General features: G+C 46.1%; 1 protein-coding gene across 1 annotated transcript in view; it reads left to right on the forward strand.

Annotated features, from left to right (window-relative positions):
• Nucleotides 1–22,772, forward strand: part of LOC139413964 (ATPase phospholipid transporting 10A) — a 148,036-nt gene that overhangs the window by 6,209 nt on the left and 119,055 nt on the right. Inside the window, exon 2 of the mRNA XM_071161883.1 lies at nt 16,628–16,832. Coding sequence (XP_071017984.1) covers nt 16,628–16,832 — 205 coding nt within the window. The remainder of the gene's footprint in view (nt 1–16,627; nt 16,833–22,772) is intronic.

Here is a 22,772-nt window from a genome sequence, read left to right on the forward strand (position 1 = left end):
CTGTGCTGTCTAGAGGGCCTGTATTTCCTGACTCCCTGTGCTGTCTAGAGGGCATGTATTTCCTGACTCCCTGTGCTGTCTAGAGGGCCTGTATTTCCTGACTCCCTGTGCTGTCTAGAGGGCCTGTATTTCCTGACTCCCTGTGCTGTCTAGAGGGCCTGTATTTCCTGACTCCCTGTGCTGTCTAGAGGGCCTGTATTTCCTGACTCCCTGTGCTGTCTAGAGGGCCTGTATTTCCTGACTCCCTGTGCTGTCTAGAGGGCATGTATTTCCTGACTCCCTGTGCTGTCTAGAGGGCCTGTATTTCCTGACTCCCTGTGCTGTCTAGAGGGCCTGTATTTCCTGACTCCCTGTGCTGTCTAGAGGGCCTGTATTTCCTGACTCCCTGTGCTGTCTAGAGGGCCTGTATTTCCTGACTCCCTGTGCTGTCTAGAGGGCCTGTATTTCCTGACTCCCTGTGCTGTCTAGAGGGCCTGTATTTCCTGACTCCCTGTGCTGTCTAGAGGGCCTGTATTTCCTGACTCCCTGTGCTGTCTAGAGGGCCTGTATTTCCTGACTCCCTGTGCTGTCTAGAGGGCCTGTATTTCCTGACTCCCTGTGCTGTCTAGAGGGCCTGTATTTCCTGACTCCCTGTGCTGTCTAGAGGGCCTGTATTTCCTGACTCCCTGTGCTGTCTAGAGGGCCTGTATTTCCTGACTCCCTGTGCTGTCTAGAGGGCCTGTATTTCCTGACTCCCTGTGCTGTCTAGAGGGCCTGTATTTCCTGACTCCCTGTGCTGTCTAGAGGGCCTGTATTTCCTGACTCCCTGTGCTGTCTAGAGGGCCTGTATTTCCTGACTCCCTGTGCTGTCTAGAGGGCCTGTATTTCCTGACTCCCTGTGCTGTCTAGAGGGCCTGTATTTCCTGACTCCCTGTGCTGTCTAGAGGGCGTGTATTTCCTGACTCCCTGTGCTGTCTAGAGGGCCTGTATTTCCTGACTCCCTGTGCTGTCTAGAGGGCCTGTATTTCCTGACTCCCTGTGCTGTCTAGAGGGCCTGTATTTCCTGACTCCCTGTGCTGTCTAGAGGGCCTGTATTTCCTGACTCCCTGTGCTGTCTAGAGGGCATGTATTTCCTGACTCCCTGTGCTGTCTAGAGGGCCTGTATTTCCTGACTCCCTGTGCTGTCTAGAGGGCCTGTATTTCCTGACTCCCTGTGCTGTCTAGAGGGCCTGTATTTCCTGACTCCCTGTGCTGTCTAGAGGGCCTGTATTTCCTGACTCCCTGTGCTGTCTAGAGGGCCTGTATTTCCTGACTCCCTGTGCTGTCTAGAGGGCATGTATTTCCTGACTCCCTGTGCTGTCTAGAGGGCCTGTATTTCCTGACTCCCTGTGCTGTCTAGAGGGCCTGTATTTCCTGACTCCCTGTGCTGTCTAGAGGGCCTGTATTTCCTGACTCCCTGTGCTGTCTAGAGGGCCTGTATTTCCTGACTCCCTGTGCTGTCTAGAGGGCCTGTATTTCCTGACTCCCTGTGCTGTCTAGAGGGCCTGTATTTCCTGACTCCCTGTGCTGTCTAGAGGGCCTGTATTTCCTGACTCCCTGTGCTGTCTAGAGGGCCTGTATTTCCTGACTCCCTGTGCTGTCTAGAGGGCCTGCATTTCCTGACTCCCTGTGCTGTCTAGAGGGCCTGCATTTCCCGGATGAAAAGCATCACTGTGGGTCTGGCTGGTATAGGCCATGGTCCACAGGAATCAAAAGGAGCAGTGTTTAAGGCCTCTATTTGAGCTAGACCTGTTCTCAACCTTGGACATAATTGGGTTTTGCTCTGTGACTCCTGTTACTTTGGTACTAAAGATTTGATTCTAAACATCTCACTGTGAGATTGTGGATCGTTTTAGGGACGGCCTCCCGGGCCCTGGTTAAACATTGTTCATCTACGACCAGGAATATCGGTCTTAATGGAAAACATTCAATAATGTGCAAGATTTCCCCTGTCTAAACCAGGCGACACTTATTGTGATATTGGAGATCATCTAGGGATGATTTCCCAGGCCCAGATCTCAATGGGACTCCCTGCTAAAATACTGTTTAAATAATATATGCCTATAGCCCTGGATTATCACTATTTCTTAATGGAAAATCTCCATTCAAAGTCTTTTAACAGGCCCATATTTAAGGAAATAAGATTGATGGTGATTTCAGTAGCAGGTGGTTGGATCATGGTACTTTTGATTCCTGTATGACATAACTGGAAGTCTAAAAGGATAAAAAAGCATTACCTAAATGATCATATTTATCTTTTTGCGAGAAATGAAGTGAGTTCTTTAACTGTAAATCCGCACCACCCAGAACCCACCCTGATAATGACTGTCATTATACACTAGGCCGGTCTCATTTCAAGTGGAACTGACAGCGTTTTAACTACTTTGCAGAGGTGAAACAAAAAGACAATCATAATATCAGTCAAAAATATCAAATTCCCTATTTATGCTACAAAACCAACTTCATAGGAGGCTTTGAAAATACGTTCTATTTGGCTCAACAGGACAGGACACAGAGACATTGTTGGCAGAATAGATGGATGTAGTTCAATGCATGATTAATATAATTCACCAATACTTGGTAGTCTAAAACATATTGCTGTCAGGTTGTAAATCACAGCTGGCCTGGTACATTGTTTGCTGCCTTCATTCAGGATGCACTGTTTCAGTTTCAATGACTCAATATTTTGAACAAAAACAGATGACTGTAACTATGGCTGGGAATGTCAATGCAATCGAACTAGCAAGGGAAATGATCACAAGTCAGTCATAACGCGACTAATAGTCTAGCGCACGTGTCAAACAAAGCCCGTGGGCCTAATAGGACACACGAGAACATAAATGACTCAACACTTGAGTCATCTACTAAACTCAGCAAAAAAAGAATGTCCTCTCACTGTCAACTGCGTTACATTTTCAGAAAACTTAACATGTGTAAATATTTGTATGAACATAACAAGATTCAACAACTGAGACATAAACTGAACAAGTTCCACAGACATGTGTCTAACAGAAAGGGAATAATGTGTCCCTGAACAAAGGGGGGTTCAAAATCAAAAGTAACAGTCAGTATCTGGTACTGCAGTGCATCTCCTCTTCATGGACTGCACCAGATTTGCCAGTTCTTGCTGTGAGATGTTACCCCACTCTTCCACCAAGGCACCTGCATGTTCCCGGACATTTCTGTGAGGAATGGCTCTATCCCTCACCCTCCGATCCAACAGGTCCCAGACGTGCTCAATGGGATTGAGATCCGGGCTCTTCGCTGGCCATGGCAGAACACTGACATTCCTGTCTTGCAGGAAATCATGCACAGAATGAGCAGTATGGCTGGTGGCATTGTCATGCTGGAGGGTCATGTCAGGATGAGCCTGCAGGAAGGGTACCATATGAGGGAGGAGGATGTCTTCCCCGTAACACACAGCGTTGAGATTGCCTGCAATGACAACAAGCTCAGTCCGATGATGCTGTGACACCCAGCCCCAGACCATGACGGACCCTCCACCTCCAAATCGATCCCGCCTCAAAGTACAGGCCTCGGTGTAACGCTCATTCCTTCGACGATAAACGTGAATCCAACCATCACACCTGGTGAGACAAAACCGCGATTCGTCAGTGAAGAGCACTTTTTGCCAGTCCTGTCTGGTCCAGCGACGGTGGGTTTGTGCCAATAGGCAACGTTTTTGCCGGTGATGTCTGGTGAGGACCTGCCTTACAACAGGCCTACAGGCCCTGGTCCAGCCTCTCTCAGACTATTTCAGACAGTCTGAGCACTGATGGAGGGACTGTGCGTTCCTGGTGTAACTCAGCAGTTGTTGTTGCCTTCCTGTACCTGTCCTGCAGGTGTGATGTTTGGATGTACTGATCCTGTGCAGGTGTTGTTACACGTGGTCTGTCACTGCGAGGACGATCAGCTGTCCGTCCTGTCTCCCTGTAGCGCTGTCTTATGCGTCTCACAGTACGGACATTGCAGTTTACTGCCCTGGCCACATCTGCAGTCCTCATGCCTCCTTGCAGCATGCCTAAGGCACGTTCACGCAGATGGGCAGGGACCCTGGGAATCGTTCTTTTGGTGTTTTTCAGAGTCAGTAGAAAGGCCTCTTTAGTGTCCTAAGTTTTCTGTGACCTTAATTGCCTACCGTCTGTAAGCTGTTAGTGTCTTAACGACCGTTCCACAGGTGCATGTCCATTAATTGTTTGTGGCTCTTTGAAGAAGCATGGGAAACAGTGTTGAAATACAATGAAGATCTGTGAAGTTATTTGGATTTTTACGAATTATATTTGAAAGACGGGGTCCTGAAAAAGGGACGTTCCTTTTTTTTTTGCTGAGTTGAGCTTAAAAAGTGAATGTTCCCTCGTTAGGTTTTAGCTCGTCTTGCTCTGGCTAACATTAGTTGTTTATCTTGTTGTTGTTGATGTGTATAACTGAGGGAGAGAGAGCCGACCTTTTCATGGTTGTTTGATCAATAGGACTGTGAAGTTCCCAAATGTAAGAGGACTCCCTTGGTATTTACATATTTACAGAAATACATTCAGGTGTATTTTGTGTCTTTTGCCAAAGTGTTCTAATGATCTAAAGTCTCGCTGTTGTTACTGCCTGTAAACACACAGTCCAGTTCATAGTGAATCATGACAGACCCTACTGCCTGTAAACACACAGTCCAGTTCATAGTGAATGATGACAGGCCCTACTGCCTGTAAACACACAGTCCAGTTCATAGTGAATGATGGCAGGACCTACTGCCTGTAAACACACAGTCCAGTTCATAGTGAATGATGACAGGCCCTACTGCCTGTAAACACACAGTCCAGTTCAAAGTGAATGATGACAGGCCCTACTGCCTGTAAACACACAGTCCAGTTCAAAGTGAATGATGACAGGCTCTACTGCCTGTAAACACACAGTCCAGTTCATAGTGAATGATGACAGGCCCTACTGCCTGTAAACACACAGTCCAGTTCATAGTGAATGATGACAGGCCCTACTGCCTGTAAACACACAGTCCAGTTCATAGTGAATGATGACAGGCCCTACTGCCTGTAAACACACAGTCCAGTTCATAGTGAATGATGACAGGCTCTACTGCCTGTAAACACACAGTCCAGTTCATAGTGAATGATGACAGGTCCTACTGCCTGTAAACACACAGTCCAGTTCATAGTGAATGATGACAGGTCCTACTGCCTGTAAACACACAGTCCAGTTCATAGTGAATGATGACAGGTCCTACTGCCTGTAAACACACAGTCCAGTTCAAAGTGAATGATGACAGGCCCTACTGCCTATAAACACACAGTCCAGTTCATAGTGCCTGTAAACACACAGTCCAGTTCATAGTGAATGATGACAGGCCCTACTGCCTGTAAACACACAGTCCAGTTCATAGTGAATGATGGCAGGACCTACTGCCTGTAAACACACAGTCCAGTTCAAAGTGAATGATGACAGGCTCTACTGCCTGTAAACACACAGTCCAGTTCATAGTGAATCATGACAGACCCTACTGCCTGTAAACACACAGTCCAGTTCACAGTGAATGATGACAGGCCCTACTGCCTGTAAACACACAGTCCAGTTCATAGTGAATGATGACAGGCCCTACTGCCTGTAAACACACAGTCCAGTTCATAGTGATTGATGACAGGCCCTACTGCCTGTAAACACACAGTCCAGTTCAAAGTGAATGATGACAGGCTCTACTGCCTGTAAACACACAGTCCAGTTCATAGTGAATCATGACAGACCCTACTGCCTGTAAACATACAGTCCAGTTCACAGTGAATGATGACAGGCCCTACTGCCTGTAAACACACAGTCCAGTTCATAGTGAATGAGGACAGGCCCTATTGCCTGTAAACACACAGTCCAGTTCAAAGTGAATGATGACAGGCCCTACTGCCTGTAAACACACAGTCCAGTACATAGTGAATGATGACAGGCCCTACTGCCTGTAAACACACAGTCCAGTTCAAAGTGAATCTTTCCCACTCTGTATTGGTCTGTGTAGACTCTGGTCCTGGACAAGACCACTCTGTATTGGTCTGTGTAGACTCTGGTCCTGGACAAGACCACTCTGTATTGGTCTGTGTAGACTCTGGTCCTGGACAAGACCACTCTGTATTGGTCTGTGTAGACTCTGGTCCTGGACAAGACCACTCTGTATTGGTCTGTGTAGACTCTGGTCCTGGACAAGACCACTCTGTATTGGTCTGTGTAGACTCTGGTCCTGGACAAGACCACTCTGTATTGGTCTGTGTAGACTCTGGTCCTGGACAAGACCACTCTGTATTGGTCTGTGTAGACTCTGGTCCTGGACAAGACCACTCTGTATTGGTCTGTGTAGACTCTGGTCCTGGACAAGACCACTCTGTATTGGTCTGTGTAGACTCTGGTCCTGGACAAGACCACTCTGTATTGGTCTGTGTAGACGCTGGTCCTGGACAAGACCACTCTGTATTGCGATTTTCACAAATGCTTTACTATACGTCATTCCCAAACATTCTATGAATTTATGACAGTGGTCGCTTGTCAGACAATGTGGGTGTATGTTAAAATACTCAGTTCCATTAACTTTACAGTGTAGCCACGAGTCCAGAATGATCAAACATAGGATCATATACAAAGGATGGAGGACTGGACAGTGCACCTGTCAAACAGAGAATGTTTCTCCCCTTCCCTTACTGCCGGGATGTTTCTCCCCTTCCCTTACTGCCGGGATGTTTCTCCCCTTCCCTTACTGCCGGGATGTTTCTCCTCTTCCCTTACTGCCGGGATGTTTCTCCCCTTCCCTTACTTCCGGGATGTTTCTCCCCTGCCCTTACTGCCGGGACGTTTCTCCCCTTCCCTTACTGCCAAGACGTTTCTCCTCTTCCCTTACTGCCGGGATGTTTCTCCCCTTCCCTTACTGCCGGGATGTTTCTCCTCTTCCCTTACTGCCGGGATGTTTCTCCTCTTCCCTTACTGCCGGGACGTTTCTCCTCTTCCCTTACTGCCGGGACGTTTCTCCTCTTCCCTTACTGCCGGGACGTTTCTCCCCTTCCCTTACTGCCGGGATGTTTCTCCCCTTACTGCCGGGATGTTTCTCCCCTTACTGCCGGGATGTTTCTCCCCTTACTGCCGGGATGTTTCTCCCCTTCCCTTACTGCCGGGATGTTTCTCCTCTTCCCTTACTGCCGGAACGTTTCTCCTCTTCCCTTACTGCCGGGATGTTTCTCCCCTTCCCATACTGCCGGGATGTTTCTCCCCTTCCCTTACTGCCGGGATGTTTCTCCTCTTCCCTTACTGCCGGGATGTTTCTCCTCTTCCCTTACTGCCGGGATGTTTCTCCTCTTCCCTTACTGCCGGGATGTTTCCCCTCTTCCCTTACTGCCGGGATGTTTCTCCCCTTCCCTTACTGCCGGGATGTTTCTCCTCTTCCCTTACTGCCGGAACGTTTCTCCTCTTCCCTTACTGCCGGGATGTTTCTCCCCTTCCCATACTGCCGGGATGTTTCTCCCCTTCCCTTACTGCCGGGATGTTTCTCCTCTTCCCTTACTGCCGGGATGTTTCTCCTCTTCCCTTACTGCCGGGATGTTTCTCCCCTTCCCTTACTGCCGGGATGTTTCTCCTCTTCCCTTACTGCCGGGATGTTTCCCCTCTTCCCTTACTGCCGGGATGTTTCTCCCCTTCCCTTACTGCCGGGATGTTTCTCCTCTTCCCTTACTGCCGGAACGTTTCTCCTCTTCCCTTACTGCCGGGATGTTTCTCCCCTTCCCATACTGCCGGGATGTTTCTCCCCTTCCCTTACTGCCGGGATGTTTCTCCTCTTCCCTTACTGCCGGGATGTTTCTCCTCTTCCCTTACTGCCGGGATGTTTCTCCCCTTCCCTTACTGCCGGGATGTTTCTCCTCTTCCCTTACTGCCGGGATGTTTCTCCTCTTCCCTTACTGCCGGAACGTTTCTCCTCTTCCCTTACTGCCGGGATGTTTCTCCCCTTCCCATACTGCCGGGATGTTTCTCCCCTTCCCTTACTGCCGGGATGTTTCTCCTCTTCCCTTACTGCCGGGATGTTTCTCCTCTTCCCTTACTGCCGGGATGTTTCTCCTCTTCCCTTACTGCCGGGATGTTTCTCCCCTTCCCTTACTGCCGGGATGTTTCTCCTCTTCCCTTACTGCCGGAACGTTTCTCCTCTTCCCTTACTGCCGGGATGTTTCTCCCCTTCCCATACTGCCGGGATGTTTCTCCCCTTCCCTTACTGCCGGGATGTTTCTCCTCTTCCCTTACTGCCGGGATGTTTCTCCCCTTCCCTTACTGCCGGGATGTTTCTCCTCTTCCCTTACTGCCGGGATGTTTCTCCCCTTCCCTTACTGCCGGGATGTTTCTCCCCTTCCCTTACTGCCGGGATGTTTCTCCTCTTCCCTTACTGCCGGGATGTTTCTCCCCTTCCCTTACTGCCGGGATGTTTCTCCCCTTCCCTTACTGCCGGGATGTTTCTCCTCTTCCCTTACTGCCGGGATGTTTCTCCTCTTCCCTTACTGCCGGGATGTTTCTCCTCTTCCCTTACTGCTGTGATGTATTTATAGGTTTCTTCCCTCATAACTTCAGATTGACCTGGCTGAGGTTTGTGGCCTCTCTGACCTGGTTTAGTGTTTTTGTTGTCAGACACCTGGTTCTTGATAAAAGCCAGTGGAAACTAGAGATGCTAGGAGCCAGTCACGGACTTGGCTTAGACTTGATCATATATCAAAACATCGTCGGTTTCCCAGACACAGATTAAGCCAACAGGTTTTGATTTAGACCTTCCTAATATTGAGTTGCCCCCCCCGTTTGACGTCAGAACAGCCTCAATTCGTCGTGGCATGGAATCTGCAAGGTGTGAAAGCGTTCCACAGGGATGCTGGTCCATGTTGACTCCAATGCTTCCCACAGTTGTCAAGTTGTCTGGATGTCCTTTGGGTGGTGGACCATTCTTTATACACACAGGAAACTGTTGAGTGTGGAAAAACCCAGCAGCGTTGCAGTTCTTGACACACACAAACCGGTGCGCCTGGCACCTACTACCATACCCCGTTCAAAGACACTTAAATCTTTTGTTTTGCCCATTCACCCTCTGAATGGCACACATTCACAATCCATGTCTCAATTGTCTCAAGGATTAAAAATCCTTATTTAACCCGTCTCCTCCCCTTCATCTACACTGATTGAAGTGGATTTAACAAGTGACGTCAATAAGGGATCATAGCTTTCACCTGGATTCACCTGGTCAGTCTGTCATGGAGAGAGAAGGTGTTCTTAATGTTTAGTAACCTACAGTATTTACAGTGCATTCAGAAAGTATTCAGACCTCTTAACTTTTTCCACATTTTGTTACGTTACAGCCTTATTATAAAATGTATAAAATAATTTTTCCCCTCATCAATCTACACACAATACCCCATAATGAGAAGGCAAAATACGATTACCTTTTTGTATAAAGAATATAAAACCAAAATACCTTATTTACATAAGTATTCAGACCATTTGCAATGAGACTCGAAATTGAGCTCTGTGCATCCTGTTTCCATTGATCATCCTTGATGTTTCTCCAACTTGATTGGAGTCCACCTGTGGAACCTCAAATTGATTGGACATGAAAAGGCACACACCTGTCTATATAAGATCCCAAAGTTGACAGTGCATGTCAGAGCAAAAACCAAGCCATGAGGTTGAAGAAATTCTCCGTAGAACCCCAGAGACAGGATTGTGTCGAGGCACAGATCTGGGTAAGGGTACCAAAACATTTCTGGAGCATTGAAGGTCCCCAAGAACACAGTGGCCTCCATCATTCTTAAATGGAAGAAGTTTGAACCACCAAGACTCTTCCTAGAGCTGGCTGCTCGGCCAAACTGAGCAATCGGGGGAGAAGGGTCTTGGTCAGATGAGGTGAGCAAGAACCCCAATGGTCTCTCTGACAGAGCTCCAGAGTTCCTCTGTGGGAGATGGGAGAACCTCCCAGAATGACAACCACCTCTGCAGCACTCCACCAATCAGGCCTTTATGGTAGGGTGGCCAGACGGAAGCCACTCCTCAGTAAAAGCCACATGAGAAGCCCACTTGGAGTTTGTCAAAAGGCACCTAAAGAACTCTCAGACCATGAGAAACAAGATTCTTGATCTGATGAAACCAAGATTGAACTCTTTGGCCTGAATGCCAAGTGTCACGTCTGGAAGAAACCTGGCACCATCCCTACGGTGAAGCAGGGTGGTGGCACCATCCCTACGGTGAAGCAGGGTGGTGGCACCATCCCTACGGTGAAGCAGGGTGGTGGCAGCATCCCTACGGTGAAGCAGGGTGGTGGCAGCATCCCTACGCTGAAGCATGGTGGTGGCAGCATCACTACGGTGAAGCAGGGTGGTGGCAGCATCACTACGGTGAAGCATGGTGGTGGCAGAGGTGCTTCAACAAAGTACTGAGTAAAGGGTCTGAATACAGATATATATTATATTTTTTTATTTTATGTAAATGCAATTATTTCTAACCCTGTTTTTGCTTTGTAATTACAGGGTTTTGTGTGTAGATTGAGTTAAAACAATTGTTTTATTTATTTTTTAGAATAAGGTTGTAACGTAAGAAAACGTGGAAAAAGTCAAGGGGTCTGAATACTTTCAAAATGCACTGTATTTGTTATAATTGTTTACGTCGTTGATTTTGATGTTTACAAAATGGGATTCAAATGGATTTCATGGTCATTTTTTTTGTTGTTAACAACAAAATACTCAGATATAAATTCTAACATTTAAAAAAAAATGTATAAACACATCTTGATCAGATAAGTGTTCAACCACCTGACTGTTTACATGTCAGAATCACCTTTTGGCAGTGATTACAGCTGTGAGTGTTTCTGGGTACGTATTGTGAGAGCCTGTATTGTGCAACATTTGCCCATTTGTATTATTTTCTAAGTTCTTCACGCTCTGTCAAGTTGGTCATTGCTATCCAACCATTATGAAGTTTTGCCATAGATTTTCAAGCAGATTTAAGTCAACTGTAACTAGGCCTCTCAGAAACATTCACTGTCTTCTTGGTAAGCAACTCCAGTGTAGATTTGGCCTTGTGTTTTAGGTTATTGTCCTGCTGAAAGGTGAATTATTCTCCTAGTGTCTGGTGGAAAGCAGACCGAACCAGGTTTTCCTCTAGGATTTGCCCTGAGCTTAGCTCCATTCCATTTATTTTTATCCTGAAAAACTCCCCAGTTCTTAATGATTACAAGCATACCCATAACATGATGCAGCCACCACTATGCTTGAAATTATGGAGAGAGTGGTACTCAGTGACATGTTTGGGGCAAATCCAATATAACACAACACTTTGTATTCAAGACAAATAGTGAATTGCTTTGACAAATGTTTTACGGTATTACTTTAGTGCCTTACTGCAAACACGAAGCATGTTTTGGAATAATTTTATTCTGTATAGATGTTCTTATCTTCACTCTGTCAAGAAGGTTAGTTTTGTAAACAACTACAATGTTGTTGATCCATCCTCAGTGTTCTATCACAGCCATTGAACTCTGTAAATGTTTTAAAGTCACCATTGGCCTCATGGTGAACTCCCTGAGCGGGTTCCTTCTTCTCTGGCAACTGTGTTGAATCTGTGTTTGAAATTCACTGCTTGACTGAGGGACCTTACAATTCTATGTATGTGTGGGGTACAGAGATGAGGTAGTTGTTCAACACTATTATGCAACTCATTATGTGACTTGTTAAGCACATTTTCACTCCTGATTTATTTATTGAGTAACACACTGAATGAATTCTCCTCAGCTGAGTTTAGAAAGACTTAATCAGGATACCTAGTAGCTTTCCCGTGACAATAGAAATACCTCTCATTTCCTGTTGAGGTCCAGACTCAAGCAGGTGTTGATGCATGACATTGTTACCCAATCCTGTGCTTTGTGTGGCTTTTAGATCCGTTTATATAAACGATCACAGCTGTTTTGATTTGGTTTGATATCATTTCCTGGTTTGATATCATTTCCTGGTTTGATATCATTTCCTGGTTTGATATAATTTCCTGTTTTGATATCATTTCCTGTTTTGATATTGCAGCCTTGGCTGGAGTTCAGAGACAGTTGCAAGTTCCAGAGGAACAAGAATGCTGAATATTTTCTGCGTATTTGCCCAGTTTTCTTTAAAATGCCAAAATGCAGTGTTTTTTTTAAATGTTAAATATCCGTATCAAAATCAATTTTGGGTAACAATCAAGTATCTTATTGTAATAGATTTCCATTAAAATGGGGGGGAAAAATAGCTTCTTTTTTTTTAGCAAGACTAGTACTGCATGGGAGTGGTCTGAGTGGGCTGGGGAAAACCAAAAACTGTCTGCTATTGTCAGTGTGGTTTGGAACGCTGTTTGTTATTGGTCTATTAATCAATTTACAGCGTGGTGATGTCACCATAAACAAACAACTCCCGCACATACAAAAACTGCTGATTAGAAGGTCCTATGTAAATTGTATTTTGAAACCGCAACTATTAGGAAATAACACTGATTCCAAAAGAATCATACTTTTACAGTGTTAGTTTCATCAGGGGTTGTACAATTTATAAAACACAAATTTTATGACTTGAACCACTCTTTTATGTTGAGTTGGTTTAAACTGGTTTAAAAATGACAGATGTACAACTCGATGTTTATCTACTGATGGTGTTAAACCAGGTTTTCTGGATTTTGCGAAAGGTGTCCTGAAGGATGCCATTCTGGGTCCTGTACTTTTTACTGTTTACATTAACAATATCGACTTGTCTGTAAAAAATAAAAAAATGTTTTATCTCCACTTGTATGCTGATGATACTGTTGTGTTTGACCCCAAGGTTGACCAGGCTCTATCTGAACTTTCCTGCCTTCAATGTATTACAGAAAAATGTTATTGACCTGAAATTAGTATTGAATGCAGGAAAAACTAAACTAAGTATATGCTCTCCAGAGCACATAAAAATAACTCTGATTTGAGGTGGGGGAGTTACCAGGGGAGGGGTGAGGAGGGGGAGTTACCAGGGGAGGGGTGAGGAGGGGGAGTTACCAGGGGAGGGGTGAGGAGGGGGAGTTACCAGGGGAGGGGTGAGGAGGGGGAGTTACCGGGGGAGGGGTGAGGAGGGGGAGTTACCGGGGGAGTTACCGGGAGAGGGGTGAGGAGGGGGAGTTACCGGGAGAGGGGTGAGGAGGGGGAGTTACCGGGAGAGGGGTGAGGAGGGGGAGTTACCGGGAGAGGGGTGAGGAGGGGGAGTTACCGGGAGAGGGGTGAGGAGGGGGAGTTACCGGGAGAGGGGTGAGGAGGGGGAGTTACCGGGAGAGGGGTGAGGAGGGGGAGTTACCGGGAGAGGGGTGAGGAGGGGGAGTTACCATGGTAGGGGTGAGGAGGGGGAGTTAACTGAGGAGGGGGAGTTACCAGGGGAGGGGTAAATCCCCCTCCTCACCCCTCCGCTGTTAGGAGGGAAGGTTACCAGGGTCGGTTGAGGAGGGAAGGTGGGAAGAACGAACGAGAGGGAGGGTTTTCTGTCCTGCAGACAAGGACTCCGGGCAGTCAAATCGACCCTGCCTTCAGAGGAACAAGGAATCTGTCAGTCATATCGACCCTGCCTTCAGAGGAACAAGGAATCTGTCAGTCAAATCGACCCTGCCTTCAGAGGAACAAGGAATCTGTCAGTCAAATCGACCCTGCCTTCAGAGGAACATGGAATCTGTCAGTCAAATCGACCCTGCCTTCAGAGGAACAAGTAATCTGTCAGTCAAATCGACCCTGCCTTCAGAGGAACAAGGAATCTGTCAGTCATATCGACCCTGCCTTCAGAGGAACATGGAATCTGTCAGTCATATCGACCCTGCCTTCAGAGGAACATGGAATCTGTCAGTCATATCGACCCTGCCTTCAGAGGAACAAGGAATCTGTCAGTCAAATCGACCCTGCCTTCAGAGGAACAAGGAATCTGTCAGTCAAGTCGACCCTGCCTTCTGCCTTCAGAGGAAGTTACCTCTGCTGCAGAGGATAAGTTCATTAGAGTTACCAGCCTCAGAAATTGCAGCCCAATAGATGATTCACAGAGTTCAAGTAACAGACACATGTCAACATCAACTGTTCAGAGGAGACTTCGTGAATCAGATGGGATATGCTTATCCTCTGGATAACTTCATTAGAGATACCAACCAAGAATAATAATAAGAAGAGATTTGCTTGGGCCAAGAAACACGAGCAATGGACATCTGTCCTTTGGTCTGATGAGTCCAAATTTGAGCATGTGTGGTTCCCACCGTGAAGCATGGAGGAGGTGTTGTGATGGTTCTTTGCTGGGTGGCACTGACAGTGATTTATTTAGAATTTAAGGCACACTTAACCACCATGGCTACCACAGCATTCTGCAGCGATACGCCATCCCATCTGGTTTGGGTTTAGTGGGACTATCATTTGTTTTTCAACAGGACAATGACCCAACACACCTCCAGGCTGTGTAAGGGTTATTTGACCAATAAGGAGAGTGCTGGAGTGCTGCATCAGATGACCTGGCTTCCACAATCACCTGACCTCATCCCAATTGAGATGGTTTGGGATGAGTTGGATCACAGAGTGAAGGAAAAGCAGCCAACAAGTGCTCAGCATATGTGGGAACTCCTTCAAGACTGCTGGAAAAGCATTCCAGGTGACTACCTCATGAAGCTGAGTGCCTTGTGTGCAAAGATGTCATCAAGGCAAAGGGTGGCTACTTTGAAGAATTTAAAATATTTAAAATACGTTTACTATTTTATTTAACACTTTTTTTTGGTTACTACATTATTCCATATGTGTTATTTCATAGTTTTGATGTCTTCATTATTATTCTGAAAATAGTAAAAATAATGAAAAACCCTTGAATGACTAGGTGTGTCAACTTTTGACTGGTAATGTATATGGAAAATTAGTTTTTAAAATCTTGATTAGAAAAGTATTCACACCCCATATACATATATATAAGTTAAATCCATTATAATCCTTCTTTGTAAAATAACAAAATGTGTTAAAAGTAAAGGGGTGTGAATAACTACTGAAGGCATGATTGTAATAGTTTGTTTTCTTTACCAGGAATAGATGTTGGGAAATTGGACTGAGTAGGAGATTCTGTTCTATTCACGACCAGACAAGGAAGACTATTTAGGCCCTTCCCTCTGGAGTGGGGCAGATTGTTCACCCATAACTGCATGACTGATCCTCAACACGGGGGCCCCTCAGGGGCGAGTGCTTAGTCCCCTCCCCTCCTGTACTCCCTGTTCACCCACGACTGCATGGCCAAGCACGACTCCAACACCATCATTAAGTTTGCTGATAACACAACAGTGGTAGGCCTGATCACTGACAATGATGAGACGGCTTATAGGGATGAGGTCAGAGACCTGGCCTGGTGGTGCCAGGACAACAACCTCTCCCTCAACGTGATCAAGACAAAGGAGCTGATCGTGGACTACAGGAAAAGGCGGTCCGAACAGGCCCCCCATTAACATCAACGGGGCTGTAGTGGAGCGAGTCGGGAGTTTTGAGTTCCTTGGTGTCCATATCACCAACGACCTATCATAGTCCAAACACACCAAGACAGTCGTGAAGAGGGCACAACAAAACCGTTTCCCCCTCAGGAGACTGAAAATATTTGTCACAGGCCCCCAGATCCACAAAAAGTTATACAGCTGCACCATCGAGAGCATCCTGACCCTTTGCATCACCGCCTGGTATGGCAACTGCTCGGCATCTGACCGTAAGGCACTACAGAGGGTAGTGCGAACGGCCCAGTACATCACTGGGGCCGAGCTTCCTGCTATCCAGGACCTATATAATAGCCGGTGTCAGAGGAAAGCCCAGAAAATTGTCATAGACTCCAGTCACCCAAGTTATAGACTGTTTTCTCTACTACCGCACGGCAAGCGGTACCGGAGCGCCAAGTCTAAGACCAAAAGGCTCCTCAACAGTTTCTACCCCCAAGCCATTAGACAATTTATATCGACCCCCCCCCCCCCCCCCCGCCTTGTACACTGCTGCTACTCACTGTTTATTTGTTACCTGTGCAGAGTCACTTCACCCCCACCGACATGTACAGATTACCTCAACTAGCCTGTACCCCCACACACTGACTCGGTACCGGTGCCCCCTGTATATAGCCTCCACACTGACTCGGTATCGGTGCCCCCTGTATATAGCCTCCACATTGACTCTGTACCGTAACACCCTGTATATAGCCTCCACATTGACTCTGTACCGTAACACCCTGTATATAGCCCCCACATTGACTCTGTGCCGGTGCCCCCTGTATAGAGCCTTGTTTTTCTTATTGTGTTACTTTTTCTTATTACTTTATTTTAGTCTGCTTGGTAAATATTTTCTTCTTGAACTGCACTGTTGGTTAAGGGCTTGTAAGTCAGCATTTCACGGTAAAATCGACACTTGTTGTTTTTGGCGCATGTGACAAAGTTTGATTTGATTATTATGAACCTTGCTGAAGAGTCGTTTTGGTCTCCCTCTCTTAAACATTGTTTAATACGAATTGAAGTTTGTCTTATTTGTATCCAGAATTTCTCCACACCTTGACCGGTTTTCAAGCCATATTGATAACTGTCCCCTGTCTTCTTCCTCTAGGCCAGAGCACCAGTACATGGAGCGGTTCTGGAAGGAGGCGCGTGTTGGGGATTTCATTAGACTGCGCTGTAATGAGATCCTGCCTGCAGATGTTCTACTGCTCAGTTCCAGCGACCCGGACCGCCTGGTCCACATCGAGACAGCTACCCTGGATGGAGAGACCAACCTCAAACAGAGACGGGTTGTCTGCAGCTTCCTAGACCTGGTGAGACTATACATTTAACAATCAACCTCAGACCTGGTGGTCCCCAGCTTCCTAGACCTGGTGAGACTACACATTTAACAATCAACCTCAGACCTGGTGGTCCCCAGCTTCCTAGACCTGGTGGTCCCCAGCTTCCTAGACCTGGTGAGACTATACATTTAACAATCAACCTCAGACCTGGTGGTCACCAGCTTCCTAGAACTGGTGAGACTATACATTTAACAATCAACCTCAGACCTGGTGGTCCCCAGCTTCCTAGACCTGGTGGTCCCCAGCTTCCTAGACCTGGTGAGACTATACATTTAACAATCAACCTCAGACCTGGTGGTCCCCAGCTTCCTAGACCTGGTGGTCCCCAGCTTCCTAGAACTGGTGAGACTATACATTTAACAATCAACCTCAGACCTGGTGGTCCCCAGCTTCCTAGACCTGGTGGTCCCCAGCTTCCTAGACCTGGTGAGACTACACATTTAACAATCAACCTCAGACCTGGTGGTCCCCAGCTTCCTAGACCTGGTGGTCCCCAGCTTCCTAGACCTGGTGAGACTACACATTTAACAATCAACCTCAGACCTGGTGGTCCCCAGCTTCCTAGACCTGGTGGTCCCCAGCTTCCTAGACCTGGTGAGACTATACATTTAACAATCAACCTCAGACCTGGTGGTCCCCAGCTTCCTAGACCTGGTGGTCCCCAGCTTCCTAGACCTGGTGAGACTATACATTTAACAATCAACCTCAGACCTGGTGGTCCCCAGCTTCCTAGACCTGGTGGTCCCCAGCTTCCTAGACCTGGTGAGACTATACATTTAACAATCAACCTCAGACCTGGTGGTCCCCAGCTTCCTAGAACTGCGGACCAGTCAAACTACGTTTCTAGTCAATCCTCACGTACCCTAAAATGTGAATGTATTTCATACGGAAAAAAATTGTTAAATAAAAAAGTAAAATTAGCAAGTGAGCGTCCTCTTCGTCACGCGCCCAGAGACTGATTTCCAACTGTGAGTCCCTGTACCAAAACTCCAAATGATTCCTTGTTTTGGAAGAAATAAGCCTAAAACTTTGAACAGACTGTTGACATCTAGTGGAAGCCATAGGAATTGCAATCTGGGAGCTGGAATTGCATAGGACCCATAGCTTTCCATTGTAAGAGCATGGGATCTCAAAAAAAAAATATTGTTTGGTTTTTCTTTGGATTCTCTCTTACCATATCAATTGTGTTATAGTCTCATACTGTATTTTAACATTTCTACAAACTTCAAACTTCCAATGGTACCAACTATATGCATATCCTAGCTTCTGAGCCTGAGGAACAGGAGGTTTACTTTGGGCATGTCAGTCAGGCAGAAATTCTGAATATAGTTCTCCTTAGTCCTAACAAGTTTTAATGCAGACAGAGAAGAGCTTCAACTTCTTAATCATAGCCTCAATTTTGTCCCGCACATCGAATTTAGTTCTGCCGACCTGGGGCGGCAGGGTAGCCTAGTGGTTAGAGCGTTGGGCTAGTAACCGGAAGGTTGCAAGTTCAAATCCCCGACCTGACGAGGTACAAATCTGTCGTTCTGCCCCTGAACAGGCAGTTAACCCACTGTTCCTAGGCCGTCATTGAAAATATGAAAAAAAAAAAAGAATTTGTTCTTAACTGACTTGCCTAGTTAAATAAAGGTAAAAAGAAAAAAAAATAGTTACTGTAATCCCAGATTCAGATCATTCAGGTGAGAAAAAACATCACCCAGATAGGCCATTCTTGTGAGAAACTCGTCATCATATAAACGGTCAGACAAGTGAAATTTATGTTCAGTAAAGAACTTTAAGCTCGTCTCTCAATTAAAAATACGTGTTGATGCTTTGCCCCTTGATAACCAGCGCACTTCTGTATGTTGATATGGTCGCTGCCCATATCAGTGCATAGTGCAGAAAATACACAAGAGTTCAGGGGCCTTGCTTTAACAAAGTTAACCATTTTCACTGTAGTGTCCAAAACATCTTTCAAGCTGTCAGGTTTTCCCTTGGCAGTAAGAGCCTCTCGGTGGATGCTGCAGTGTACCCAAGAGCCTCTCGGTGGATGCTGCAGTGTACCCAAGAGCCTCTAGGTGGATGCTGCAGTGTACCCAAGAGCCTCTAGGTGGATGCTGCAGTGTACCCAAGAGCCTCTAGGTGGATGCTGCAGTGTACCCAAGTGGTGTCGGGAGCAACTGCTTGCACGTGCGTTACCACTCCACTATGTCTCCCTGTCATGGCTTTTGCTCCGTCAGTACAGATACCAACACATTTTGACCACCAAAGTCCATTTGATGTCACAAAACTTTAAAAAACATCCTCTCCTGTTGTCCTGGTATCCAGTGGTTTGCAGAAGAGGATGTCATCCTTAATTGACCCCCGTAAACGGTACGGACATATACCAGGAGCTGTGCCAGGCCCGCCATGTTTGTTGACTCATCCTGCTGTAACGCATAGAATTCACTGGCTTGTATGTGAAGCAGTAACTGTTTCAAAACATCTCCTGTCATGTCACTGATGCGCCGTGAAAGTGTTGTTTGATGAAGTCATTGTCTGTATAGTTTCTTGGGCCTTTTCCCCCAGCATTGTCCCAGCCATATCTGTGGCAGTAGGGAGAATTAAGTCCTCCACAATAGTATGAGGCTTGCCTTGGACAATGGATCTGATCCCAGTAGGCGACCCAAAACAACGGCTCCGCAGAGGGGGCAGACGGAGCAGTCTTCTGGTCAGGTTCCGTAGACGGGCACATTGCTCACCGCTCCCGAGTATACTACTCGCCAATGTCCAGTCTCTTGACAACAAGGTAGACGAAATCCGGGCAAGGGTTGCCTTCCAGAGAGACATCAGAGATTGTAACATTCTCTGTTTCACGGAAACATGGCTCACTTGGGATACGTTATCAGAGTCGGTACAGCCACCTGGTTTCTTCAGCCATCGCACCGACAGAAACAAGCATCTCTCTGGTAAGAAGAAGGGCGGGGGTGTATGCCTTATGTTTAACGAGCCGTGGTGTGATCATAACAACATACAGGAACTCAAGTCCTTTTGTTCACCTGACCTAGAATTCCTTACAATCAAATGCCGACCGCATTATCTACCAAGAGAATTCTCTTCGATTATAATCAGTTGTGTACATCCCCCAAGCAGACACCTCGACGGCCCTGAAAGACCTTCATTGGACTCTATGTAAACTGGAAACCACATATATATCCTGAGGCTGCATTTATTGTAGCTGGGGATTTTAACAAGGCTAATCTGAAAACAAGACTTCATCATTTAACAGCATTTCGAATGCGTGACCCGGGCTGGCAATATCCTGGATCATTGTTACTCTAACTTGCGCGACGCATACAAAGCCCTCACTCTCCCTCCTTTCGGCAAATCTGACCACGACTCCATTTTGTTGCTCCCAGCCTATAGACAGAAACTAAAACAGGAAACGCCTGTGCTCAGGTCTGTTCAACGCTGGTCCGACCAATCTGAGCACCCCCCTATCCACATCGGTGGGTCAGTAGTGGAGAAGGTGGAAAGTTTTAAGTTCCTCGACGTACACATTACGGACAAACTGAAATGGTCTACCCACACAGACAGCGTGGTGAAGAAGGCGCAGTAGCGCCTCTTCAACCTCAGGAGGCTGAAGAAATTTGTCTTGTGACCAAAAACACTCACAAACATTTACAGGTGCACAATTGAGAACATCCTGTCGGGCTGTATCACTGCCTGGTACGGCAACTGCTCCTCCCACAACCGTAAGGCTCTCCAGAGGGTAGTGAGGTCTGCACAACGCATCACCGGGGGCAAACTACCTGCCCACCAGGACACCTACACCACCCGATGTCACAGGAAGGCCAAAAATATAAAAAAAAAGATAATCAAGGACCACAACCACCCGAGCCACTGCCTGTTCACACCGCTATCATCCAGAAGGCGAGGTCAGTACAGGTGCATCAAAGCAGGAACTGAGAGACAGAAGCTGTTTTTCAATCTCAAGGCCATCAGACTGTTTAACAGCCATCACTAACATTGAGTGGCTGCTGCCAACATACTGACTCAAATCTCTAGCCTCTTTAATAATAAAAATTGGCTCTAATAAATGCATCACTTTAAACAATGCTACTTAATATAATGTTTACATACCCTACATTACTCATCTCATATGTATATACTGCATTCTATACCATCTACTGTATCTTGCCATCTTTATGTATTACATGTATCACTAGCCACTTTAAACAATGCCACTTTATATAATGTTTACATACCCTACATTACTCATCTCATACGTATATACTGCATTCTATACCATCTACTGCATCTTGCCATCTTTATGTATTACATGTATCACTAGCCACTTTAAACAATGCTACTTTATATAATGTTTACATACCCTACATTACTCATCTCATATGTATATACTGTACTATATACCATCTACTGCATCTTGCCTATGCCGTTCGGCCATCGCTCATCCATATATTTATATTGACATATTCTTATTCATTCCTTTACACTTGTGTGTATTAGGTGGTTGTTGGGAAATTGTTAGATTACTTGTTAGATTTTACTGCATGGTCGGAACTAGAAGCACAAGCATTTCGCTAGACTCGCATTAACATCTGCTAACCATGTGTAAATGACCAATAAAATGTGATTTGATTTATACACATACCAGGCTTCTTACATCACCAATATATACATATACTGTACATCACTCTGGAACTGCAGGGAAATGTAGCCGTTTAACATTAGAAAAGAAGGGAGCCCACATTGCATAGAATTTGTCTTCAGACCCATTGAGTGTGTTGAATTTTTTCCAACTATGAAATTCAAAACGGATTTAATCCAATTGCATGTATAGAGAATTCCCATCTAAGTCAAATGAATCGTCTCGCTATCATAGTGACAAAGTCAATTACATCCTTGTTCATTTTGGTCAGTTGTATTGTGGGTAAGGAAACCCCAAATAGTGCAATAAAAGGGTCTGGCTCGATCTGTGTGCCGCTTAATTCTGAGAGTGTGTTAAAGATGTCTTTCCAGAAACCAACAAGAGATGGGCAACACCAAAACATGTGTACGTGATTAGCAGGATTACATTGTACACAATTAGGGTTCACATCCTTGTAAATTTTGCATTGAATGAGACCGTGTCAAGCGCGTATATAGAAGAGCTCTATACCCTTTTGAGTGCCCCTTCCCATAGTTCATCAGATATTTCCTCACCCAGTTCCTCCTCCCATGAGGATTTAATATTGTTTAATGAGATCAAATTTGACTATAGATTATTGACAATGTGCCTTTCAGAGTAGAAAGTGGGATAAGAAACGTGTCGAACTGTTTTCCCAGGAAGGGAATCCTGGATCTATGCTGGACGTAATTCAGGACTTGTAAGAACCTGTTCTTATAGCCTTTAGCCGTACCCTCGTCCTACTCCTCCTCTGGTGATGTAGAGGTGAATCCGGCCCTGCAGTGCCTAGCTCCACTCCCATTCCCCAGGCGCTCTCATTTGTTGACTTCTGTAAAAAGCCTTGGTTTCATGCATGTTAACATTAGAAGCCTCCTCCCTAAGTTTGTTTTATTCACTGCCTTAGCACACTTTGCCAACCCGGATGTCTTAGCCATGTCTGAATCCTGGTTTAGGAAGACCACCAAAAACCCTGAAATGTCCATCCCTAACTATAACATTTTCCGACCAGATAGAACTGCCAAAGGGTGCGGAGTTAGCCTGCAGAGTTCTGTCTTTACTATCCAGGTCTGTGCCCAAACAACTTGAGCTTGTACTTTTAAAAATCCACCTTTCCAGAAACAAGTCTCTCACCATTGCCGCTTTCTATAGACCACCTTCAGCCCCCAGCTGTGCGCTGGACACCTGATATGTGAATTGATTCCCACCCCCCATCTATCTTCAGAGCTCGTACTGTTAGGTGACCTAAACTGGGACATGCT

This window comes from Oncorhynchus clarkii, chromosome 1 (genome assembly GCF_045791955.1).
Source record: "Oncorhynchus clarkii lewisi isolate Uvic-CL-2024 chromosome 1, UVic_Ocla_1.0, whole genome shotgun sequence".
NCBI lineage: Eukaryota > Metazoa > Chordata > Actinopteri > Salmoniformes > Salmonidae > Oncorhynchus > Oncorhynchus clarkii.